Consider the following 27304-nt stretch of genomic DNA (forward strand, 5'->3'; position numbering starts at 1 on the left):
GATATAAATGCATTACTGTAAGAGTCCAGAGCGTCTTCCAAGTGTTGTGTGTTTTTTTTTTTTTTAAGCAAAACAGAAAGGGTATTTAAACAGCGTTACAAACAGCGTTACAAACACGGCTAGAAACAAATTGGACAGTGATGATGATAATACTTCGCAAAGCCTCTGTGAAAACAGCTTCCGTATCTGTGCGTGCTGATTGCACTCAAATCAGCGTCAGGTGTTCCCCATAACGACTGGGTCCCAATCACGCACACAACGCGCTCCGTGAGTGCACGCGGCCGCTCGAGCTGCACCAGGCTTAAGTGCACAAAGGTGTGACAGTCAAGTGTTCACCGACTGTGTGACCACAACTTTTAGCTCGCGTGTATGTCGCCATCAAAACGCCTCATTTTCATCAATAACCCGTCGCAAAGCACCGCGAGCTGTAGTGTGACCGTAGCTTAATGAGGTGGATGTGACGTCAGATGCAACCCAGGAATTGTACCCTAAAGATTAAAAATTAGCTTCAACTAGAAAAAAACATTCACGGCCCACTAGATGTCGCTTCGCGGCCCACTAATGGGCTGCAGCCCGGTGGTTGAGAAACACTGCACTACACCACCGTGCCGCGCCTTATGCCAATCACAAGACTGATAATTCAGTGTATTTTGTGAGCTGCTGTGACTTTTCTTATTTGTAAGATAGAAGTGTAAAGGATGGAATGATGAAGTAAATGTAAATAAAATGTAAATATTATTTTGGGTAATATTAGCCTCTTTTAAAACTGAAAAATAACGACAGTTTTTAAACTAAGTTTTCACCGTCTGTTCAGTATTAGTGCTGACAGATGTTTACAGCTGTTTACTAGTGCTGAGCCAGTGTGTGTTACTGTCAGAAAACTTGTGTTGAATTACAGGATGGTTTTCTTTAATGTACCGTCCATTGCAGGGCTCCATGCACACACACTTTTACACACTCATTCACACCTAAAGGGCAGTTTATCTTCACCAGTCCCCCCACTAGCAGGCGCCCTTGTTCTGCATTATTATAAAACTTAGTGTGTTTCATCACTGAGTTACTCACCGCAGTGTCTCCAGTTTACACTCGTGTTTCTTCAGTAGATCACAGAGCTTCTCCACTCCTGAGTCTCCCAGTTTACACTCACTCAGATCCAGCTCTCTGATGTGTGATGGATTTGTACAGAGAGCTGAAGCCAAAGCAGTGCCGGATTTCTCACTGAAAATGTAACTCAGTCTGCAGAGGGAGACAGAGAAAAGATATTTAGTCCTTTATTAGAGTGAACTCAACACTGTTACAGTATTAAGGTCAATAACTAATCTGGAAAGTGCTGAAGCCAAAGCAGTGCAGGATTTCTCACTGACGCTCTTCCTCAGTCTGCAGAAAGGAAATAGCATAAAGTGTTATCTCATGTACAATAACCATTGTTCAATGGTTACATTGACCCCAGAACACACACACACACACACACACACACACACTTCTTGAAGCTGCATTTGTTCACTTATTTGGACCTCATTCCAATCATCCGACCACTATCTGTAGCCGCTTATCCTGTGCAGGATCGCGGGCGGGCTGGAGCCTATCCCAGCTGACTATGGGTGAGAGGCGGGGTTCACCCTGGATAAGTCGCCAGATCATCGCAGGACTGACACACAGAGACAAACATTCACACTCACATTCACACCTACGGTCAATTTAGAGTCACCAGTTATCCTAACCTGCATGTCTTTGGACTGTGGGGGAAACCGGAGCACCCAGAGGAAACCCACGCGGACACGGGGAGAACATGCAAACTCCACACAGAAAGGCCCTCGCCGGCCATGGGGCTCGAACCCAGAACCTTCTTGCTGTGAGGCGACAGCGCTAACCACTACACCAGGGGTTCTCAACCTTTTCTACTTTCAGGCCCACCTATTCATATTTGTAACGAGTCGGGGCCCATTAAAAAAGATCCCCAATTATTTTGGCTCATCTATTCTCTTAGAATCTAATAATCTACTGTAAAGTGTATTAATGGAACACAACATCACTCCCTGTTACAGCTGGGAGCCCAGGAATTCAATAAATGCAGTAAAAACAAACTGTTTCTGTCAGGTACGCGAGAGAGGCGGATGTATGTGCAGAAGTGTTCAGTTTAATACAGTGCAATATATACACAAAGTGCAGAAAACACACACAAAGGCAAACAATCCAAAACGGCAGGCAAGATCAGAAACATGAAAACAGGCAAAGGGTCGGTCGAGGCGGAAACAGTACATCAAAGGCACAACGAGACCGAGAACAAGGCACAAGAATCAAGAAACCAGGAAAACAAGAACACAGGAAGAAAGGCTCGGTAATGCGTATGTAATGTAGTGTAATACTTCGCGATGCTACTGCATCAGTGCAGTCCTTAAATAGCCAAACAGAGAGTTCGCTAATTGAGTTCAGGTGCGTCTTGTTCATGGCGCGCGTGCTGGAGCTCACTCGGTGCTCGCACAGCCCGAGGCGCGCCTTCAGGTGCACGCGCCACAGCGCACAGGACTGACAGTTTTTATTTGTAGGTTTTGTATTTAAAACTGTATGGATGTGCCAGAAGCCAAACCCATGCATGCAGCTCATTCTCAGCCCAAAGGGATTAATGATCCAAAAGTGGAGTCCGGTCCATTAACACAAGAACTCATTGCCATGTTTGTGTTCAGCAAACAAGCACGTTATTAAAACCAAGAAGTGGATATAGAACCCACTCAATGGGATTAGATCCTTACACGCTAACAAAGAAGGATTTTTCCTACGAGTTGGAAAAATTATCCATCCGTTGAGTTCCCCCAACATCTCAGACTACCTGCTGCTGCAGACATCGTTCTACACGGACACAGATGAAAACCTGGAGGAGAACAACTTTTTATATGTGGCTGGGTTAAAGATCTGGGGATCAGGACACTACATGATAGACGGCGGTAGACGGATCTAAGTGCAGGAAGAGTGTTTATTAGCAGGCGTGATATTTAAGTCAAGTCAAGTTTATTTTTATAGCGCTTTTAACAAACAGACATTGTCACAAAGCAGCTTCACAGAAAATTAAAGACTTTAAACATGAGCTAATTTTATCCTGAATCTATCCCCAATGATCAAGCCTGTGGCGACGGTGGTGAGGAAAAACTCAGATGACATGAGGAAGAAACCTTGAGAGGAACCGGACTCAACAGGGAACCCATCCTCATCTGGGTGATAACAGAAAGCATGATTACAAATAACTCGCTTCTATAACTGTGTCCTATAGAGTCACAAAATATAACTGTGGAACCAGGAAATTCATTATAGTTTTAACAGGAAGTCTGTGTTGTTGAAGTTATAAACTGTTCATTGATGGAAACTTGAGTGCAAAACTGTTCATGACAGCTGCAGCCCTAAAGTTAGCAAGTCAACTGAAGTCCTCAGATATAAATGCATTACTGTAAGAGTCCAGAGCGTCTTCCAAGTGTTTTTTTTCTTTGTTTTTTAAGCAAAACAGAAAGGGTATTTAAACAGCGTTATAAACATGGCTAGAAACAAATTGGACAGTGATGATGACAATACTTCGCAAAGCCTCTGTGAAAACTGCTTCCATATCTGTGCGTGCTGATTGCGCTCAAATCAGCGTCAGGTGTTCCCCATAACGACTGGGTCCCAATCACGCACACAACGCGCTCCGTGAGTGCACGCGGCCGCTCGAGCTGCACCAGGCTTAAGTGCACAAAGGTGTGACAGTCAAGTGTTCACCGACCGTGTGACCACAACTTTTAGCTCGTGTGTATGTCGCCATCAAAACGCCTCATTTTCATCAATAACCCGTCGCAAAGCACCGCGAGCTGTAGTGTGACCGTAGCTTAATGAGGTGGATGTGACGTCAGATTCAACCCAGCAATTGTACCCTAAAGATTAAAAATTAGCTTCAACTTGAAAAAAAATTCACAGCCCACTAGATGTCGCTTCGCGGCTCACGTATGCGCTGCAGCCCAGTGGTTGAGAAACACTGCACTACACCACCGTGCCGCGCCTTATGCCAATCACTAGACTGATAATTCAGTGTATTTTTGTGAGCTGCTGTGACTTTTCTTATTTGTAAGATAGAAGTGTAAAGGATGGAATGATGAAGTAAATGTAAATAAAATGTAAATATTATTTTGGGTAATATTAGCCTCTTTTAAAACTGTTAAAAATACGACAGTTTTTAAACTAAGTTTTCACCGTCTGTTCAGTATTAGTGCTGACAGATGTTTACAGCTGTTTACTAGTGCTGAGCCAGTGTGTGTTACTGTCAGAAAACTTGTGTTGAATTACAGGATGGTTTTCTTTAATGTACCGTCCATTGCAGGGCTCCATGCACACACACTTTTACACACTCATTCACACCTAAAGGGCAGTTTATCTTCACCAGTCCCCCCACTAGCAGGCGCCCTTGTTCTGCATTATTATAAAACTTAGTGTGTTTCATCACTGAGTTACTCACCGCAGTGTCTCCAGTTTACACTCGTGTTTCTTCAGTAGATCACAGAGCTTCTCCACTCCTGAGTCTCCCAGTTCACACCCACTCAGATCCAGCTCTCTGATGTGTGATGGATTTGTACAGAGAGCTGAAGCCAAAGCAGTGCAGGATTTCTCACTGACGCTCTTCCTCAGTCTGCAGAAAGGAAACGGCATTTAGTCCATCAGGACAGAAAAAAAGAAAAGAGACCCGAGTTGAAAATTGTTCATAAATTTTAAAAATTCTGATTTCCTTTTATCCAAGTGTTCTCATGTACACTAAGGGAGTATTGTTCAGTGATTACATTAACCCCAGAACACACACACACACACACACACACACACACACACACACACACACACACACACACTAATTGTGCTGCCTTTTGTGAACTTATTTGAAGCTTATGCCTGTTCCATGACAATAAGACCCTCTTCAAAAGTTTTATGGACACGTTTTAATGGCAACCTCCATCTTCCTCCCCTCGAACGACCACATCCACTTCCGCTCCTTTCACAATACGAGTTTCACCTTTGTCATTCAGTGTAAGGAAACATATGTGAACATGTACAGCTTTAGTAAATTAAATACAACTTCTTCTTCTGGCTGCTCCTGATTAGGGGTCGCCACAGCGGATCTTTCGTCTCCATTGCTCTGTCTTCCGCATCCTTCTCTACCACACCTGCCACTTTCATGTCCTCGCTTTGGCCTTCCTCGTTTTTGTTTGCCTGGCAGCTCCATCCTCAACATTCTCCTTCCCACATGCTCTGCATCTCTTCTCAGGATGTGCCCATACCATCTCAGTCTCATCTCTCTTAGCTTAATTCCCAAGCTCTCCACATGTGCTGTCCCTCTGATGTGCTCGTTCCTTATCCTGTCCAACCTCGTCACTCCCATCGCAAACCTTAACATCCTCAACTCCGCCACGTCCAACTTTGCCTCCTGTCTCTTCGTTAAGGGTACGGTCTCCAATCCATACATCACAGCTGGTCTCACTACTGTCTTATACATCTTACCTTTCACTTTTGCTGGGACTTTCCCATCACAAATGACTCCCGAAATCCTTCTCCACCTGCTCCACCCTGCCTGCACTCTCTTTCTCACCTCACTATCGCAGCCCTCATTTTCCTGCACAGTTGACCCCAGGTACTTGAATTCACCAACTTTCTTTACGTCTGCTCCTTGCATCTTCACTACACTCTCATCCCCATTCTCATTGATGCACATGTATTCTGTTTTGCTCCTGCTCACCTTCATTCCTCTTCGTTCCAATGCATCCCTCCATCTCTCCAAACCCAACTCAACCTCCTTTCTACTTTCACCACATATCACAATATCATCCGCAAACATCATGTTCCATGGTGACTCTTGCCTCACTTCGTCCGTCAAGCTATCCATCACTCTGGCAAACAAGAAAGGACTCAAAGCAGATCCTTGATGGAGTCCCACCTGCACCTTGAACCATTCAGTCGTTCCAACTGCACACCTCACTGCTGTTTCACTGTTCTCATACATGTCTTGCACCACTCTTCTCACTTCACACTTCTCATTCACTCCACTCTTTCTCATACAATACCATAACTCATCTCTCGGCACTCTATCGTATGCCTTCTCCAGGTCTACAAACACACAATGTAGCTTTCTCTGGCCTTCCCTGTACTTCTCCATTCACATTCTTAAAGCAAATACTGCATCTGGCGTGCTCTTCCTTGGCATAAACCCGTACTGCTATTCACAGATTGCTACCTTTCTTCTCAATCTCGCCTCCAATACCCTTTCCCATATCTTCATGGTGTGGCTAATCAATTTTATCCCTCTATCAAGTATCAAGTCAACTTTATTGTCAAATATGCTATACACGCTCGACATACAGCACAGATGAAATATCAGTCCTCTCTGACCCACGGTGCAAATTGGCAATGCAATAAATAAAAATAGAATAACTGAAAAAAAAAACAACAGTATAAACACTCTAGATAGGAACTAGACATACTAAACACTCAAACAATATAAACAGTATAAATAAACAGTATAAACACTAGATAAGAACAAGACAGACTAAACACTCAGACAATATAAACACTCTAGATATTAACTAGATGAAACACTCACTCACACACACACACACACACACACACAAATTGGTACAAATAACCAAACAGTCAAGGGCACTTGAGGTACAGCAGGTAAACATGAAACATGAAATAAGCAGAATAAACAAACTAGCAGCCGTTAAGGTGAGGTAGTGCGGAATAGTGCAAATGAGCGAGGTAAAGTGAGATGTGCAGTCCCTGAGTTCAGTGTGTTAATGAACGATGAGATGTGTGTGTGTGTGTGTGTGTGTGTGTGTGTTGGGGGGGGGGGGGGGGGGGGACTGTGAGGATGACATGTCAGATGCTGAAGGGGGGTGTGCGGGCAGAATCTGAAGCAGGGGGCAGAGGGGGGGAGGAGGGGCAGAACAGGGAGGGAGTTGAGCCTCCTGACTGCCTGGTGAAAGAAACTGTTCTTGAGCCTGCTGGTTTTGGCCCGGAGACTCCACAGTCTCCTCCCTGACGGCAGCAGGCTGAAGAGGCTGTGAGATGGGTGGGTGGGGTCACCTGCAATCCTGATGGCTTTGCGGGTGAGGTGGGAGTGATAAATATCCATTAGAGAAGGGAGAGAGACACCAATGATCTTCTCAGCTGCTCTCACGATGCACTGCAGAGTCTTGCAGCAGGACACGGTGCAGGTGCTGTACCATACGGTGATGCAGCTGGTCAGGATGTTCTCGATGGTGCCTCTGTAGAAAGTGTGCATGATGGGGGCCGGGACTCTTGCTCTCCTCAGTTTGCGGAGGAAGTACAGACGCTGTTGGGCTTTTTTGGCCAGTGATGCGGTGTTGTTGCTCCAGGACAGGTCTTCAGAGATGTGCACACCCAGAAACTTGGTGCTGCTCACCCTCTCCACTGCAGCACCGTCGATAGATAGTGGAGCATGCTGGGTGTGCTCTCTCCTGAAGTCCACAACAATCTCCTTCGTCTTTTCCACGTTCAGACGGAGATTGTTGTCCTTGCACCACATGGCCAAGCGGCTCACCTCACTCCTGTAGATTGCCTCATCGCCACTGCTGATGAGACCCACCACAGTCGTGTCATCCGCAAACTTAATGAAGATATTTGAGCTGGATGTTGGTGTGCAGTCGTGGGTCAGCAGAGTGAAGAGGAGGGGGCTCAGCACACATCCTTGGGGGGCCCCCGTGTTTAGTGTGATGGTGCTGGAGGAGTTGCTGCCGACCCGTACAGTCTGTGGTCTCCCTGTCAGGAAGTCCAGCAGCCAGTTGCACAGGGAGGTGTTGAGTCCCAGCTGATCCAGTTTGTGAATGAGCTGCTGAGGAATGATTGTGTTGAATGCTGAGCTAGAGTCTATGAACAGCATTCTGACATACGAGTCTTTTGTCTCTAGGTGGGTGAGGGCTGAGTGGAGGGCAGTGGAGATGGCGTCATCGGTCGAACGGTTGGATTGATATGCAAACTGGAAAGGATCCGGGGGGGGGGGGGGGGCAGACTTGATATGCCTCATGACTAGCCGCTCGAAGCACTTCATGAGGATGGGAGTGAGTGCAACAGGGCAGTAGTCATTGAAGCAGGAGGGAGATGGCTTCTTCGGGACCGGGATGATGGTGGTGGCTTTGAGGCATGTGGGGACAACAGCCTGGCTCAACGAGATGTTGAAGATGTCTGTAAAGACATCTGTGAGCTCCTCGGCACAGTCTCTCAGGACACGACCAGGAATGTTATCAGGACCCAGAGCTTTTCGTGCATTTGTCATCCTGAGAGCTCTCCTCACGCTGTCTGGGGACAGCGTCAACACCTAGTCGCCGGGAGGTGGTGGGGTCTTCTGTGCCGTGGTGCTGTTGTCTGCCTCAAAGCAAGCGAAGAAGTCGTTCAACTGATTCAGCAGAGACGTGGAGTTGTCACAGGTCTGTGGCGAGGGCTTGTAGTCTGTGATGGTCTGAATCCCCCGCCACAGGTTCCTGGTGTCTCTGCTGTTGTTGAAATGGTCAGCAATGTGCCTGGAATACTGTCTCTTGGCCACCCTGATGCCTCGTGACAGATTGGCCCTAGCTGTCCTCAGGCCCACCTCGTCCCCAGCTCTGAAGGCGGCGTTCCGAGCCCACAGGAGCCTATAGACTTCCCCTGTCAGCCATGGCCCGAATGGAGACGGTTCTGGTGACCGTAACGTCATTCATGCACTTCCTCATGTAGGCAGTGACTGTCTCCGTGTATTCCTGGAGATCTGTGGTGTTGTTGTAGGTAGCTGCCTGTCTGAACATGCTCCAGTCAGTGGTGGAAAAACAGTCCTGGAGTGCCTCTGAGGACCCCTCTGGCCACACACGTATCTGCTTTTTAGCTGGTTTGGTGACTTTAACCAGCGGCCTGTATGCTGGCATTAGCATAACAGTGGAGTGATCTGAGGCCCCAAGGTGGGGGAGGAGTAGGACTTTGTAGGCGTCTTTATGCATGGTGTAAACATTGTCCAGAATATTGTTTCCACGTGTGGGAAAGTTGATATGTCCATAGAGTTTTGGAAATGCGCTTTTGGGGTTTGCATGGTTGAAATCCCCAGCCAGGATGAGGAAAGCACCTGGGTGGGCTGTCTGCTGCTCACTGATGTGCTGATAGAGTTCATTCAGTGCTTCACTCCTGTTATGGAGCACTTGCATGTGACGTCACAGCCGATCCAGATTGTGACAGACGCCATCTTGTCGGTCAAACGCCATATTTCCGCCTTCTACTTCTGCCTTTTCTTCTGGAAAACCCTACTATATACAATTCTACTACAACGGCTGTGGCTACAAGCTCTCCCTACCTGTGCACATTTTTTATGTTTTTTGCATGTTGTTCGTCTGTATCGGACTTCAACATCCACTACAACTGTATGGACTTACTGGACATTGGTTTCCAGCAGAAAATGACAGTTTGTAGCGATTTCCATCGCATGCACAACATTCCGGACGAGATAGCGAGACCAGAGGGGTCTCCACGGATTGTTATCGGAAGCAAAGCGAAGGAGGCGGCGTCGGGAGCAGAAGCAAAAGCGAGGCTGCAGAGCCGTCCTGTTGACCAAGCTCAGAAAACAGCCACTCAAATCTCCACTGCTAAGCCTCTATCTCTCCAACGCCAGATCCATGGTAAACAAGACGGACGATTTGGAATTACAGCTGGAATTACCTTATTCTATAATCGGCTGGTCAGTGCTATACTCAATACTTAAGTGACTTACCCGTCCAATGAGGATTGTTATTTTCTTGTTTACAAGATGCCACATCTGAGTCGCTGACAAATCCTGATTTTCTGTAAAGATAACTGTCCAGAGATTTATAAGCACGCAGTGCTTCACCACTAAACAGCGAGGGAAAGTTAATGAGGTAATTATACACGTCTGGGTATTCCGCTGGCAGTTCAATATCCACTGACACGGTTGTGAAAACTACGTCCAGTAAGCCATAAGGGTCACTAATCTGTAGATCGTTTATTTTAGACATATATCTAGTTATCTGTTCATTAGAAAAATGAGCCGTGTAGTCCGTCGGTTGAAATTGATCCATTCTGTACACGAGTGCAGCAATATTCAGCTGTGTTTTTTACCGACAAGATGGCGGCTGTGTACTTTCCGGTCACGTGACTGCAAGATCTCTATTGGAGCCGGGAGGGATGTATAATGCTACCAGCAGTATGGCTGTAAATTCCCTCGGCAGATAGAATGGCCGGCACTTAATAATCATAAACTCCACCAGTGAGCAGTGTTTGCAGACTACAACAGCATCACGGCACCAGGCATCACTGATGTAAACACAGAGTCCTCCACCACGAGTCTTCCCCCCCTCGATTCGCGCTCTGTCTGACCGGTAGCATGTTAAGGCCAATTTATGCTGACAACCCAGTCCTCGCAGACGGTGTCGCAGACAGTGTCTGCGTAGCCCCCCCACCTTCGCAGACGCTCTGCGCGCACCTCCCAAAAATTGTGACCACTGCAGAAGCCTCGCAGACAGCGCCGCAGACAAGAGGGCTCTGATTGGTCCACTCTACAGGCCTCTGCATGCTCTTGCGACAAGGCTTTCGCAGATCGCTTTTCGCAGACAGTTGTAATTTATTGTTGAGCGGGGGAATAGGCGTGCGCGATGTTATTCACCGGCACAACGCAAGGGAGCGCGAAGTCGCTAGGAGTAGTTGGTGGGTGTGGTTAGTGGAGTGTTTATCCTCCGGTTACTTATAATGACTAGAACTTTTTTTTTTTTTTATAATGACTAGAACTGGAGTCGTATAGATGTACGTACTTCCTCAATCAACCGCTCTTCATGCTGCTCCATCTTCGCTCGTGTTTTTAAAAATGCCGGTCATGAAAACAAAACAAACCGGGAAAGTAGGGAAGCGGAAGTGCGTGTACAGCGGATGTAGAGTGGACCAATCAGAGCCCTCTTGTCTGCAGCGCTGTCTGCGAGGCTTCTGCGGTGGTCACAATTTTTTCTGAGGTGCGCGCAGAGCGTCTGTGAAGGTGGGGGGGCTACGCAGACACTGTCTACGACACCGTCTGCGAGGACTGGGTTGTCAGCATAAATTGGCCTTACATCCGCTGTACACGCACTTCCGCTTCTCTACTTTCCCGGTTTGTTTTGTTTTCACGACCGGCATTTTTAAAAACACGAGCGAAGATGGAGCAGCATGAAGAGCGGTTGATTGAGGAAGTACGTACATCTATACGACTCCAGTTCTAGTCATTATAAAAAAAAAAGTTCTAGTCATTATAAGTAACCGGAGGATAAACACTCCACTAACCACACCCACCAACTACTCCTAGCGACTTCGCGCCCCCTTGCGTTGTGCCGGTGAATAACATCGCGCACGCCTATTCCCCCGCTCAACAATAAATTACAACTGTCTGCGAAAAGCGAACTGCGAAAGCCTTGTCGCAAGAGCATGCAGAGGCCTTTAGCCGGGCTAGCTGAATGGCACAGTCCGGGACGCTGTCGTTAAGCCATGTTTCCACAAACACAAGGACACAACACCCACTCACAGACTTAAAAGATGAGCGGAGCAGGCGGACATAATCCAGCTTGTTGTCCAGCGAGCGTACGTTGGCCAGAGTGATGGTAGGGATAGCCGGCCTGTGAGGATTAGCCGCTAGCCTAGCTCGGACACCTTCGCGTTTGCCCATCTTCTGCTTCCGCATGTTCCGCCTGTGGCGCTTCCACTGCCGGCTGGATGCAGGAGTGGGGGTCGGTGCTCGGGCAAGCCTCCGGAGCAAACCGTAGCCGCGTAGCACTTCCGGTTCTGCTGGATTTATATCCGTGAATAAAGTTCTGCGGATGTCGAGCAGAAACTCACGGGAGTATGTGCGCCAGTGGCGGCTGGTGAAAAAAATTCTTGGTGGTGCTGGTGTGTGCCAGTAGAGTTCCCTGCCTAGTCCAGTATAAGCATTCAAATGAACAGTCAGAAAATGACAATTCCACAATAATTTAATTTCCTTCTCAAAATCAGCAGTTTCACAGATAAAGTAAATTAACAATTTACAGCTATATTAGGCTCCATTTACGCTTTGGAAAGGAACGGTTTCCAATACAATACTCAAGTTCTTGAGAGAAGTTTACAGCAAGGGTATGATTTCAGATGAATCTATACAAATCAACTGTGTGTGTGTGTGTGTGTGTGTGTGAGAGAGAGAGTGAATGAGTGAGAGAGAGGGAGGAAGGTTTCTAAGGTGAGTGTGGGACTGAGTGAGGTGGTGTGTGTGTGTGTGTCTGATTCTAAGGTGAGTGTAAGATTTCTGTGTGAGAGAGTGACTATGAAATGAGGTGTGTGTGTGTGTTCTGAGCTCGGTGTATTTCTGTGAAACGAGACAGTGAGAGGGGGAGCGAAACAGTGTTGACACTCTTGTTGTGAATACAAACTATGACAAGAAAGCTGTGTGATTATTGTCCAATATGAACCAAAAGTCTAGTTTTGAACATCAAAGACAGAGAGAGAGAGAGAGAGAGAGAGAGAGAGAGAGATGCATTTTCTGTAGCAGGGGCGAAATTTCCAGCGCCCCAAAACCATTAAATTCGGCGATGCTGATTGGCCAAATATTTATGATTTTTCCCGAGCAACCATACACGATTGGCTATTCCGCTGCACTTCTGGGGCGCTTTACCGAGCGCCCAAGAAGAGAAATGATCCGAGTCTGTCGGTGGAAATTCACCATTGAATGAGAGTCAGTTGGTGGAAATGTTGTTTAAATAATTCAGATCGCATGTAGGCACACACTATTAAGTAAAACTGACATTGATAATAAAATTTGTAAAAAATATATATCGATATATTTTATATTTTTTTCCCCCTCCACATCTGGGAGGGCGGCGCCCGAGCGCCCCCATGAGCCAGCCGCCACTGATGTGCGCCTTGAAACTAATGGACGCGACAAAGACGAACAGATACACACTGTTTTAAAACACAAAACACGAAAACCCCGTTCTGTCGGGACAGAGAGGAGCCGCTGCGTGTGTGCGCGCCGCCATCCCTCTGTAATTACTGCAGCTCTGTACATCTCCCTTATTCTTGTATATTGGGACAAGCACACTCTTTCTCCATTCATTCAGCATTTTCTCATTCTCCAAGATCTTATTAAACAATCTCGTTAGGAACTCCACAGCCGTCTCACCCAAACATCTCCAAGCCTCAATCGGGATACCATCTGGTCCGACTGCTTTCCCAGTCTTCATTCTTTTCATGGCTGCCCTCACCTCATCCTTACTAACCGACTCTGCTTCCTGATTTGCTGTCTCCAACTAATCTGACCTCTAATCTGACCTCTCTCTTGGATTCTCCTCATTTCAAAAATCCTCAAAGTACTCTTTCCACCTTCTTAATACACTCTCTCTGTTTGTCAGCACATTTCCATTTCCATCTTTCATCACTCTTACCTTTCATCACTCTTAATTAAACACAACAAAAATCATAAACATGCAAAACTGTATGTCTTATATCTGAAAGTTAACAACGCCAATCACTAGACTGATAATTCAGTGTATTTTTGTGAGCTGCTGTGACTTTTCTTATTTGTAAGATAGAAGTGTAAAGGATGGAATGATGAAGTAAATGTAAATAAAATGTAAATATTATTTTGGGTAATATTAGCCTCTTAAAACTGTGAAAAATAACGACAGTTTTTAAACCAAGTTTTCACCGTCTGTTCAGTATTAGTGCTGACAGATGTTTACAGCTGTTTACATCTGTTTATGAGTGCTGAGCCAGTGTGTGTTACTGTCAGAAAACTTGTGTTGAATTACAGGATGGTTTTCTTTAATGTACCGTCCATTGCAGGGCTCCATGCACACACACTTTTACACACTCATTCACACCTAAAGGGCAGTTTATCTTCACCAGTCCCCCCACTAGCAGGCGCCCTTGTTCTGCATTATTATAAAACTTAGTGTGTTTCATCACTGAGTTACTCACCGCAGTGTCTCCAGTTTACACTCGTGTTTCTTCAGTAGATCACAGAGCTTCTCCACTCCTGAGTCTCCCAGTTCACACCCACTCAGATCCAGCTCTCTGATGTGTGATGGATTTGTACAGAGAGCTGAAGCCAAAGCAGTGCAGGATTTCTCACTGACGCTGTTCCTCAGTCTGCAGAAAGGAAACGGCATTTAGTCCATCAGGACAGAAAAAAAGAAAAGAGACCAGAGTTGAAAATTGTTAATAAATTTTTTTAATTCTGATTTCCTTTTTTCCAAGTGTTCTCATGTACACTAAGGGAGTATTGTTCAGTGGTTACATTGCCCCCCAGAAAAACACACACACACACACACACACACACACACACACACACACACACACACACTAATTGTGCTGCCTTTTGTGAACTTATTTGGACCTTATGCCTGTTACATGACAATAAGACCCTCTTCAAAAGTTTTATTGACACATTTTAATGGAAACCTCCATCTTCCTCCCCTCGAACGACCACATCCACTTCCGCTCCTTTCACAATACGAGTTTCACCTTTGTCATTCAGTGTAAGGAAACATGTGAGAACATGTACAGCTTTAGCAAATTAAATACAACAAAAATCATAAACATGCAAAACATACACTACCGTTCAAAAGTTTGGGGTCACCCAGACAATTTTGTGTTTTCCATGGAAAGTCACACTTTTATTTACCACCATAAGTTGTAAAATGAATAGAAAATATAGCCCAGACATTTTTCTGGCCATTTTGAGCATTTAATCGACCCCACAAATGTGATGCTCCAGAAACTCAATCTGCTCAAAGGAAGGTCAGTTTTATAGCTTCTCTAAAGAGCTCAACTGTTTTCAGCTGTGCTAACATGATTGTACAAGGGTTTTCTAATCATCCATTAGCCTTCTGAGGCAATGAGCAAACACATTGTACCATTAGAACACTGGAGTGATAGTTGCTGGAAATGGGCCTCTATACACCAGGGGCGATTTCTCAGAGACAACAAGGGAAGCCGAGCTTCCCCTAAAATTCTCTCCCCAAACTGCGGCATCTATGACATTGAATTCTCATTAAAACAATAACTTGCATAACATAATATATGCCCAAGATTGTATTTACATTCATAACTATCCTGTAACTTATTTGAGTGATGTCTGACGAACTTGCAGTTCGCTACGAGAATCACCTTTGCTGCCAGGCTGTAACCAGCGTTGCCAGATGCTGCTGACGTTTTCCAGCCAAAATATGTTCAAAACCCGCCAAAATGCACTTAAAACCGCCCAATCTGGCAACACTGGCTGTAACCTTTCTTATTTCAATGGGCTCTATGGACTGGCAGCCGGGTATCCGTTGCAGTCTATGAGACGGCTCTGAACAGCCAATTTCGGCTAGTTGTTATTGGTTAAAATCGACAAAATCGTCACTTCCAGGGAAGCCGGGCTTCTCTGGGACTAACGAGACAGTGGGAGGGGCAAGAAGCCGGGCTGATGAAGGATTATTGGAGGTAGTGTTTGAAAGACATGAGGAGGGCGGGCTCTGTACTTCAGCGTCAGCGAGGAACACAGAAGCATGATCAGTCCCTAGCGGATGTCGAGAAAGTGTAGTTGTGTGCCAAAGTGCTGTCCGAATTTCTTTTCATATAAACATTTCTTCTCATTGATGTCTCTGTACATTACTCTGTAAATAAATGTAAATATATTGATATAGAGATATAGATATAGATGTAGATATATATAAATCGTTGTGCTCCATTAACTTTCATCCATTCTATCAGTTTGATCATTCGTGAATTCACTCGTTTATTTCATTTGTAGTTCAATCTGGTTGTAGGCTAGCTTGAGCCTTATTGGGATCTGCAGTGCTAGCTGCTAACAGAAATTGGTGAAGTCTCTGGAAAGCACAACCAGCTGGTATGACAGGGTCACAGACCATTTTCTGGAAAAGGAGCGGAGGGCAGAATTTGTGTATAAATAGTGTGCATCATATAATGTTCATGAATCTGAAGTGTGTATATTGTTCAGTAATGTTAAGAGAATGGTGGGCTCTGTGTTATAGGTTATACCTGGGTATAATATTCAAGGTTCTGTGTGTTGCATAGCCTACCTGGTTATGAATTTCCAGACTGTGTTGCAGAAGATGTTCAAGGATGTGTTGCACAGCTGGGTGTTGTGTTAAAGACTCTGTGTTGCATATCAGGGTATGATGTTCAAGGCTCTTCGTTGAATAGCCAGTGATTTTTGGATGTTTGATATTTTTGATTAAGGATATGAGGCACTAGCCTGGCAAGCCAGACTATAACATGAAATGTACAAGCAAAAATACTTTCTGCCACTAGGTAGGGTTGTCTAGTTCACTATGCTAATGGGGCACACCTTTCTATGCTTTGATATCCGGCCTACAGGTTTTACGATGAATGCGTAAAATGGGCTTCCCCTGTTTTAAAAACCAGCAGCCGCCACTGCTATACACCTATGTAGATATTGCACCAAAAACCAGACATTTGCAGCTAGAATAGTCATTTACCACATTAGCAATGTATAGAGTGTATTTCTGATTAGTTTAAAGTGATCTTCATTGAAAAGAACAGTGCTTTTCTTTCAAAAATAAGGACATTTCAAAGTGACCCCAAACTTTTGAACGGTAGTGTACGACATATCTGAAAGTTAACAACGCCAATCACTAGACTGATAATTCAGTGTATTTTTGTGAGCTGCTGTGACTTTTTTTTATTTGTAAGATAGAAGTGTAACGGATGGCAGGGGCGTCACTAGGAATTAAGCTTTACAGGGGCACTGCACAATGCACCTTAACGTTCCTGTCCCCAACCTATGCAAAGTGGATAATTCTCATGCTCTCGTGGATGAAGTTATGTGAGGAATAGGTCAACGAGACGGAAAACACATCCCAGTCCCCAAAAAATTTATTGTTGGCATTTGGGCTTTTAATGCATGCTGATGCTAAACGTGTCACCTCAACTCTCACGATTCACGAACTTAGCTGGTTAGTTATGACTGACTAGCACATAGCCTACAACCTTAATCTGACCTCTCTCACCCTCCTCCTCATCTGTCACTGTTTCCCTGCCCCTGTCTCTGCTTCATGAGAAGAATTGTCTGATATCCATCTGGAAAAGTCATTTAATATCGTTTAATTCAATGTAGTTTAATGGGTTTGTTAGAATATGGTTTGCTTAGTTTTGTTGCAAAAACTTCGCGCTACCTTCACTCATCCAGAGCCCGTTCTCTGACTCATCCAAAGAGTAGACTCATCTCTCCAGTAGGCTAAATGGACTCATGGCACGCCGCATGCACGCTATGTTTACAGTGAGAATCTCCCAGACCAATCAGAAAATTAGTTAGAAAGAAGAGGCGATAGAAGTTTGAAACACACTCTGTCCTACAACTTACAGTAGATAAATGATCTGCCAAAGAAACTAGTTTGTTACGAAAATCTTTCAACATTTTCTTACTGGGGCACAGCTGATTTTTACTGGGGCACGTACCCCAGTAAAAAAGGCCTAGTGACACCCCTGAAGGATGGAATGATGAAGTAAATGAAAATAAAATGTAAATATTATTTTGGGTAATATTAGCCTCTTTTAAAACTGTTAAAAATAACGACAGTTTTTAAACTAAGTTTTCACCGTCTGTTCAGTATTAGTGCTGACAGCTGTTTACATCTGTTTATTAGTGCTGAGCTAGTGTGTGTTACTGTCAGAAAACTTGTGTTGAATTACAGTATGATTCTCTTTAATGTACCGTTGTTCTATCAAACTGTGCTACCTATCGAGATGTGCTACCCTGCGTCTTTGCGCAGGCCCATTTTTTGAGCTCTGTTTCCACGCCCATCATTTCATGCTACCTTGCAGGAGTGACTTTGCTGGAATCTGAAATGTATATTTCAGAATATGAGAATAGAGTATCAAAACATGCTCCCCATGCTCTGACAGCGCCCTTGGAGGGACTGGAGGTGTAAAATAGAATGTGTATCTACTGGGAGCATTATTTGATGGAGAATATTGGTAGATCAAAATGTACCATTTTAAAAACGTCAATCAAAACATGCAAGCCAAGCTCGGACAGTACACGTGACCTGGTTTGTAATGTAAATAAATATGTAACGTAACTTGTTGTGAGTAATATCTTTAGGAGATATACAAAAATCATACCGATAATCAACGGGAGCAGTTTTTGACAAAGTAGCATAAATCGATGGACTCTGCTGTCGATTAGCGCTACGTTAGCATTTTTCAGTAGAACACCACAAATCATCAGAACACCGTCCATTGCAGGGCTCCATGCGCACACACTTTTACACACTCATTCACACCTAAAGGGCAGTTTATCTTCACCAGTCCCCCCACTAGCAGGCGCCCTTGTTCTGCATTATTATAAAACTTGGTGTGTTTCATCACTGAGTTACTCACCGCAGTGTCTCCAGTTTACACTCGTGTTTCTTAAGTAGATCACAGAGCTTCTCCACTCCTGAGTCTCCCAGTTTACACCCACTCAGATCCAGCTCTCTGATGTGTGATGGATTTGTACAGAGAGCTGAAGCCAAAGCAGTGCAGGATTTCTCACTGACGCTGTTCCTCAGTCTGCAGAGGGAGACAGAGAAAAGATATTTAGTCCTTTATTAGAGTGAACTCAACACTGTTACAGTATTAAGGTCAATAACTAAAGAATAAACCACTGTGTGTGTGTGTGTGTGTGTGTGTGTGTGTGTGTGTGTGTGTGAGAGAGAGAGAGAGAGAGAGAGAGAGAGACAGGGTGGTGTGATGAAGTGGAGTTACTGTTCTCACCCTGAAGTTGATTATTTTTCTATAACAGCACATCTTGGAGTGTTATTCTTCTCATACCACAGCAATTTGCCAAAAAAAAAAAATAATTTGTAGTTATATTAAATGTTGCGGAACATCAATGAAAGAAGTTAGTTAGCCAATATTATTATTATTATCATTCTACATGCACACTCTTCTAGTTTTTCAATGTCGGTTCGTGTGGTTTTCTCTTGTAAACAGAGGGGAAGCGTCAGGGCCTTCCAGGCGTTCAGAGAAGCCCAAACATATCAGCATTTCAAATGTTTTTTAACATGTGCTTTTTAATTGCATTCTTGAAGGCGAACGCGAATTTAACCATGAATCGGCGCCGTCAGCGCAGCAGTGAAGTCACCTTCCAGCCGGTGTAGCGTTCATCAGTAGTGTTAGCGAAAGCTAATAAAGCAGTGAGTGCTATCGAGAGCAAGTAGCACAGGCTAACGACCGAGAAACTAAGATTTCTGTCTCCAGACTCTTCTTCCACACTGCACGCTCACTACAGTATTTTTCACTCAGACTTAAGGATTTATTCCCCTGTGGAATTTACTGAGTTAAAATCAACATCGACAGCTTCACACAACAGAGCGACCTGGCAGCCTGACGCTAATCCCTTACAGAATCCTTTACCCTGTTGCTGTTTTGGTGTCTGAAGTCCCAGCTCTAATAGTAACGGTTCACCACTGCTTGTAAACATGCGTGAAGAATATCTAATGAAGTTTTGGGAGCCTTTCAGGTGTTCAACATGTCTTTAGTTTCAGTTTATTTATTTAGTGCTTAATTATAGCACAGCTAATCCTAGCACTGGATTAGCCGAATCTTTCTCTTTCCCAGCGAACAAAGAAATGGTTCTGTGCAGCAGAAACCTCCCTCATTGGATATTCGCATCAGCTCTTATGTGTGACGTCACGTTGTCTTGATAAATGAAATAGTAGTCTGTTAAATTCATGTGATTCACATTTAGTGGTTACAACTGACCTGTTTATTCTTATTTTTTCTGAAAAATAATGTAAATATATAAAATCTGTAAAATGTTTAAAATAATTGAGTCAGTTGTGTATAATTAGGAGTTGAGGTGAAATGTGGCTGTAGTGCTGTGGCCTACTATAAAAGCCGTGTGACATAATTAGTGAATATCTACAAAACTGAGCTGTAAGAAATGGAATATTTAAGCCTGGGCTTCAATGAAAACAGCGTTTTCTCGAAGAGGCAGGGACTCGGCAGGTTGTAAGGTGAGTACAATTCACTGTCAGCGGCTTTCCAATCAGCACAGGCACAGTCCGCATGGATACAGTCGCTTCTGGCTGTAAAAAACAGCAACTGAGTGAAAACAGAAAATAGAGATCGATGTGTTTATAGTTGTTTCTTACGTAAGTTTCTGCAGTCTGTAATGTGGATCCTGCAGCAGAGCCGAGAGCTGATCCACTCTGACGTCTGTTAATTTTCTGGAGCTCAGATCCAGCTCCGTGTGCAGTAAGGGGTTTTTACTGAACATTCGAGTAAGAAGGTTGTAGGCTTCCTCTGCTTCAGCACTTTTCAACAACCTGTAGGGATTTGAAGAGAAAGGTTCTTTTCACAGTATTTATTTATTTATTTATTTGTTTGTTTATTTAATATGATGTTTGCTTCTAGAAGAATCACCTGAGTGTCAGTTTGTTAGTTTTGCAGTCAGTAAGTTGTTGGACTCCTGATGCTCCAGGGTCGTTCCCTCTGAGATCCAGCTCTCTCAGGTGTGATGATGGGTTTAGTCTCAGAGCTTCAGCCAGAGCAGTGTATCCTTCCTCTGTTATACTGCAGTCTGAAAGTCTGTGTAAAATGTTGCCAAAGAGGATCGAGAAGAAAAAGGGTGAACATCTTAGAAAACAATATAGAATTAAGAAGCTATTTGGCACACTGGAAAACATGGCACTTCTATTCATCTCATCTCATTATCTCTAGCCGCTTTATCCTTCTACAGGGTCGCAGGCAAGCTGGAGCCTATCCCAGCTGACTACGGGCGAAAGGCGGGGTACACCCTGGACAAGTCGCCAGGTCATCACAGGGCTGACACATAGACACAGACAACCATTCACACTCACATTCACACCTACGGTCAATTTAGAGTCACCAGTTAACCTAACCTGCATGTCTTTGGACTGTGGGGGAAACCGGAGCACCCGGAGGAAACCCACGCGGACACGGGGAGAACATGCAAACTCCACACAGAAAGGCCCTCGCCGGCCCCGGGGCTCGAACCCAGGACCTTCTTGCTGTGAGGCGACAGCGCTAACCACTACACCACCGTGCCGCCGCACTTCTATTCATAATATTATATTAAACACAATACTGAAGACATCAAAATTATGAAATAACAAATGGAACATATGTGGAATTATGTTGAAAATAAAGTGTTAAAAAACAAAATGTGTGAGATTTTAGATTCTTTAAAGTAGCCACCATTTACCTTGATGCTTTGCACACTATTCGCATTATCTTAACCACCTTCATGAGGTAGTCACCTGGAATGATAATCACCTCGAGTGATGTGGCAAAATGGCAGCCAATCGCTTTGTCACCATACTACTACTACTACTACTACATCAACCTCAGTCGGGCATACAGTGGTGCCTGAAAGTTTGTGAACCCTTTACAGTTTTCTATATTGCTGCATAAATATGACCTAAAACATCATCAGATTTTCACACAAGTCCTAAAAGTAGATAAAGGGAACCCAGTGAAACAAATGAGACAAAAATATTATACTTGGTCATTTATTTACTGAGGAAAATGATCCAATATTGCATATCTGTGAGTGCCAAAAGTATGTGAACCTTTGCTTTCAGTATCTGGTGTGACCCCCTTGTGCAGCAATAACTGCAACTAAATGTTTCTGGTAACTGTTGATCAGTCCTGCACACCGGCTTGGAGGAATTTTAGCCCATTCTTCCGTACAGAACAGCTTCAACTCTAGGATGTTGTTGGGTTTCCTCACATGAACTGCTCACTTCAGGTCCTTCCACAACATTTCGATTGGATTAAGGTCAGGACTTTGACTTGGCCATTCCAAAACATTAACTTTATTCTTCTTTAACCATTCTTTGGTAGAACGACTTGTGTGCTTAGGGTCGTTGTCTTGCTGCATGACCCACCTTCTCTTGAGATTCAATTCATGGACAGGTGTCCTGACATTTTCCTTTAGAATTCGCTGGTATAATTCAGAATTCATTGTTCCATCAAGGATGACAAGCCGTCCTGGCCCAGATGCATCAAAACAGGTCCAAATGGGATAAGGTTCTTATGCTGGAATGCAGTGTTTTCCTTTCTCCAAACATAACACTTCTCATTTAAACCAAAAAGTTCTATTTTGGTCTCATCCGTCCACAAAACATTTTTTCAGTACCCTTCTGGCTTGTCCACATGATCTTTAGCAAACTGCAGACGAACAACAATGTTCTTTTTGGAGAGCAGTGGCTTTCTCCTTGCAACCCTGCCATGCACACCATTGTTGTTCAGTGTTCTCCTGATGATGGACTCATGAATATTAGCCAATGTGAGAGAGGCCTTCAGTTGCTTAGAAGTTACCCTGGGGTCCTTTGTGACCTTGCTGACTATTACATGCCTTGCTCTTGGAGTGATCTTTGTTGGCTGACCACTCCTGGGGAGGGTAACAATGGTCTTGAATTTCCTCCATTTGTACACAGTCTGTCTGACTGTGGATTGGTGGAGTCCAAACTCTTTAGAGATGGTTTTCTAACCTTTTCCAGCCTGATGAGCATCAACAATGCTTTTTCTGAGGTCCTCAGAAATCTTTGTTCGTGCCGTGATACACTTCCACAAACGTGTTGTGAAGATCAGACATTGATAGATCCCTGTTCTTGAAATAAAACAGGGTGCCCACTCACACCTGATTGTCATCCCATCGATTGAAAACAATTGACTCTAATTTCACCTTCAAATTAACTGCTAATCCTAGAGGTTCACATACTTTTGCCACTCACAGACGTGTAATATTGGATCATTTTCCTCAATAAATAAATAAATAAATGGCCGAGTATAATATTTTTGTCTCATTTGTTTCACTGAGTTCTCTTTTGTCTACTTTTAGGACTTGTGTGAAAATCTGATGATGTCATATTTATGCAGAAATATAGAAAGGGTTCACAAACTTTCAAGCACCACTGTAATAATGGACTCTCCACTCCTCTCTATCCATCATTAGGGTCCTCAATTCAGTGGTGTCGACCACTCCAGCATCTTCTTTGAGGACATCCACCACTGTTTTGAGTGGCCGCCCAGGGCATCTTCTGCCATGTGTGGGCTCCCATAATACCATTACAGAAACTGGGATCTCTGGATGTTGGAAGCAGTGGCCGGCTAGCCTGAGTCGCCTTGCCGCTATTTTCTCTGAGACCCTAGGGAGGTCTCCATACAATTCTTGATTGGTGATGTGTTGCTGCCAGTTGATATTGTGAATGGCCCTCAGCATTCTTGTATAACACCTGTCCAGGGACTTCGTAAGGGGAGTGGTCAGGGTCCAGACCTCCCAGCCATAGAGCAGGATGGATTTAATGGCTGCTGTGAATATCCTGGCTTTTAACCCTCTTGATAACTTGGATGTCCAAACTCTTTTCAGGCTGTGGAGTGTGGATGGCCTTTCTGTTTCTTTGTGTGCAGCAGTAAAAGACCTCGGAGTGATTATTGACCCCAGTCTTTCATTTGAAACTCACATTGATAACATTACCCGGATAGCTTTCTTTCATCTCAGAAATACTGCTAAGATAAGAAATTGAATGTCACTACATGACGTGGAAAAACTAGTTCATGCTTTCGTTACCTCCAGGTTGGATTATTGTAATGCCTTACTGTCTGGATGTCCCAAGAAGTGCATAAACAAGCTCCAGTTAGTTCAAAATGCAGCAGCAAGAGTCCTTACTAGAACTAGAAAATATGACCCCATCATCCCTGTCTTATCCACACTGCATTGGCTCCCAATCAAATTTATTACTGATTATAAAATACTACTGTTGACCTTTAAAGCACTGAATGGTCTCACACCACAGTACCTGAGTGAACTTCTGCTCCTCTATGACCCACCATGCCTACTTAGATCAAAAGGTGCAGGCTATCTGCTGATACCTCGTATAGTGAAGGCTACATCAGGGGGCGGAGCCTTTTCTTACAAAGCCCCACAGTTATGGAACAGCCTTCCAAGTAATGTTTGGGAATCCGACACAGTCTCAGCATTTAAGTCTAGGCTGAAAACATATCTGTTTAGTCAAGCCTTGTGTTAATGGTGTTTATGAGGTAAAGGAGTAGATCTGGAGGATCCTCAGACAGTGTTTTGGTAAACTGGGATGTATGGATGCTGTCAGTCCCCCACTCGCTTGCTCACTCGAGTTTGTTGATGGTGTAGTGGCTGCTGCTTTATGTCCCGGGGCTCCCTCATGCCTGTGTTACCTTCTGGCTCTCCCCTTTTAGTTATGCTGTCATAGTTAGTTGCTGGAGTCCCTGCTTATACTCGGTGCAATATGTATACTGTTCCTACTTATTGAGGTGACATTGGGCATACCTAACAATCTGTGTTTTCTCTCTCTCTCTCTCTCTCTCTCTCTCTCTCTCTCTCTCTCTTCCCCCTCAAATCTGTCCATCTGAGTTACATATCGGTCCTGGGATCGAGATGCTGAACCTCTTCTGCTCCTCGGACCTGCCTGATCCATCCTGGTGCCCTGTGTCTGGTTTGAGTCTCATCACATCGCTCCTGTGGAGGACGGCCCCATGTGACAGTTGAAAGTCACACCTGGAGGATGCTCTGGACTCTTACAGTAATGCTTTTATGGCTGAGGACTACAGTTGACTTGCTAACTTTAGGACTGCAGTTGTCATGAACAGTTTTGCACTCAAGTTTCCATCAGTGAAGAGTTTAAAACATCAACAAAACTGACTTCATATTAAAACTGTTAATGTTATAGTCATGTTGTCTGTTGGTGCCCAAATGAGGATGGGTTCCATTTTGAGTCTGGTTCCTCTCGAGGTTTCTTCCTCGTGTCGTCTGAGGGAGTTTTTCATTGCCACCGTCGCCAAAGGCTTCATCATTGGGGATAGATTAGGGATAAAATTAGCTCATGTTTTAAGTCGTTCAAATTCTGTAAAGCTGCTTTGCGACAATGTTTATTGTTAAAAGCGCTATACAAATAAACTTGACTTGACATTCTTTGACTGCCTTCCTCGCTGTTTGTATGCTAGGGTGGTCAGAGGCTCTTGCTTTCTTGATGCTTTTAACAGTTGGTAAAAGCTTCATTGCCTCTCTGTTCGCATCAATAAATCTGGAGTAGCAGTCAGTGGAGCTTTCTTCAAGGTCAAGAGCCTCAAAATGATTCCTTACCTCGATGGTATATTGGGCTTGGAGTGTAGGATCTCCCGCAAAGGCCTTCCAGTCAATCTTTGGTGCAGGGATTGTCTTTGGCTGGTGTAGGCTGAGCCTAAAACTCATACTGATGACCCAACGGTCTGAGCCCGCTGTGCTGAAGCTGTTATAAGCCTCAGTATTGATTACACTGTTCCACCACTTTCTTCAGACAATGATATAGTCTAGTTGGCTTTTAGTCAGGGTGGACCTATCCTCCTGAGTCCAGAGTGTGGACAGTAACAAAGTATGACTGTACAAGCAGGATTCCCTTTAAATTCAGTAACTAAAATACAGTTGCAGACAGAGGTTATGCTTCAGAAGGACTTTCTCGCTCTAATGCTGAGCATTAGTCCAACCCCTCCTTGGGATGAATTTGTGATTATTTCTCTCCATACAGATGATGTCACTCGGTGAAAATCTTTAACTACTTCAAACTTAAGCTCTTCACTTGGGTGAACTCTCCTATGCTCCTGGATACCAAACATGTCAATCTTGTGTTCTTGCATTCTTGATGCAAGCTCTTTTGCATGATTTCTGAGGTGCAGTGTGTTAGCATTGAAGGTGTGACAATGCGCATTAATATGAGACCCTCCAGGCGCCACTTTATCTGGAGAGTCTTGACTTTCTTGACTTGAGAGGCTGTTATGTCAGAATTGTTTGAGCTCATGTAAGCAATAATAGACCTGCAATAATAGACTTTGTTACTGTAAGTGAGGAAGAATTACAAATGATGAAAGAAAATGCTGTTCCTAAAAGCACTAAAGATGATACGCAGTTTGGTCTAAAACTATTCAAAGGTAAGGTGGAATTGTGATTTATTTTATCGATTTCAAAACAAAGTATTTTATGTGACTCGGCTTAAATAAGTGACACAAGTCTGCGCTCCAAAGTTATTACATTTACTTGTCGCTTTTGAAGTTTGAAATACTTTTTTTCCAATATTTTTAAAAAAATAATCAGATGTATTTTACAATAAAACAATGAGTCACAGGCTCAGTGAATATCAGTGAAAATGAACTTTTTCATGATATTCTAATTGTTTGAGATGCACCAATATATACAGATCTAAAAATAAACATTTCTGCAATTATTTTCCTCTTTATTCTTTGTGTATCAGTTGCAATAAGCAATTCTTCAGATCAAGTCGACCCAATAGGAGAGATGAACTCACCTCAGTTTCTCCAGTTTACAGTTTGGACTCTCCAGTCCAACACAAAGCTGCTTCACTCCTGAGTCCTCCAGATGGTTACTGCTCAGATCCACCTCAGTCAGTTTGGAGGATTCAGAGCTGAGAACTGTGTGTAAAGCTGAGCAGCTTCTCTCTGTCAGGTTACAATCACTGAGCCTGAAAGGAGGGAGAGACATTTCAAACAAAAATACTATTCGACCATTCTTTAAAGAATGATTCACCACCAACACCCCCCAACATGCGAACGAACAGAGAGAGAGAGAGAGAGAGAGATTGAATGTTAACTTTACCTGGTGCCAGTAAAAACAAGGGAAAATATATTTTGAAAGACAATGATGACAAACTATTCAATTTTTCATATTTTAATGAGGATGTGAATATTTGAAAATCCTGACCCATCCCCACCTGAAAGCTGAAAATATCAGAGGAACTCATAAAAACACTGAGCCCTTCATGAACACAAACACAAAACTGTTTGTGCTGTAAGACAGAAAATCACTGCTGTACACAGAATATTCACGGCATTACCACGACCACAGCATCACAACTGTTTCACTCTGTGCTGGTTGCTGTCATATCCTGTTCAGAATGAACTCCTGATGAGTTTTGATGATTAAACAGTATATTTAATCGATAGTGTGAGGGAGAACTGAACCATGACTCTCTAGCAAGGTATCGACCGTGACAAAAGGAAGTGTGTGTCTCAGTACTCAGTGTATTAGTAATTCACACACACTGTATTTATTCGGCCCGCTTACGTTAATAATCCAGACTCAGAATATCTTTGTATGTGTTCAATTCCCAGCGGCTTGTGCTCATTTTTAATGATCTACTCGCCAATACTGCTGTGTGCTCAGCTCAGCCGTCCTCTCTATTTAATACACTGTTTATACACAATAAAGATGTTTTTATTGCGTTACTTGTATTGTAGGAAGATGTGATAGCTCCAC

The 27304-nt window shown here is 44.0% G+C and overlaps 1 protein-coding gene across 1 annotated transcript in view; it reads right to left on the reverse strand.

The window, feature by feature from the left end:
- The window catches only part of LOC132888453 (NACHT, LRR and PYD domains-containing protein 3-like), a 49107-nt gene extending 22228 nt beyond the window's left edge, over positions 1-26879 (reverse strand). The window contains exons 1-5 of the mRNA XM_060924501.1: positions 26875-26879; positions 26337-26510; positions 20151-20324; positions 20028-20100; positions 18394-18542 (exon numbers count right to left, since the gene is read on the reverse strand). Coding sequence (XP_060780484.1) covers positions 18394-18542; positions 20028-20100; positions 20151-20324; positions 26337-26510; positions 26875-26879 — 575 coding nt within the window. The remainder of the gene's footprint in view (positions 1-18393; positions 18543-20027; positions 20101-20150; positions 20325-26336; positions 26511-26874) is intronic.
- Between the last annotated feature and the right edge of the window lie 425 nt (positions 26880-27304).

Source organism: Neoarius graeffei, chromosome 6, assembly GCF_027579695.1.
Source record: "Neoarius graeffei isolate fNeoGra1 chromosome 6, fNeoGra1.pri, whole genome shotgun sequence".
In the NCBI taxonomy this organism is placed as follows: Eukaryota; Metazoa; Chordata; class Actinopteri; order Siluriformes; family Ariidae; genus Neoarius; species Neoarius graeffei.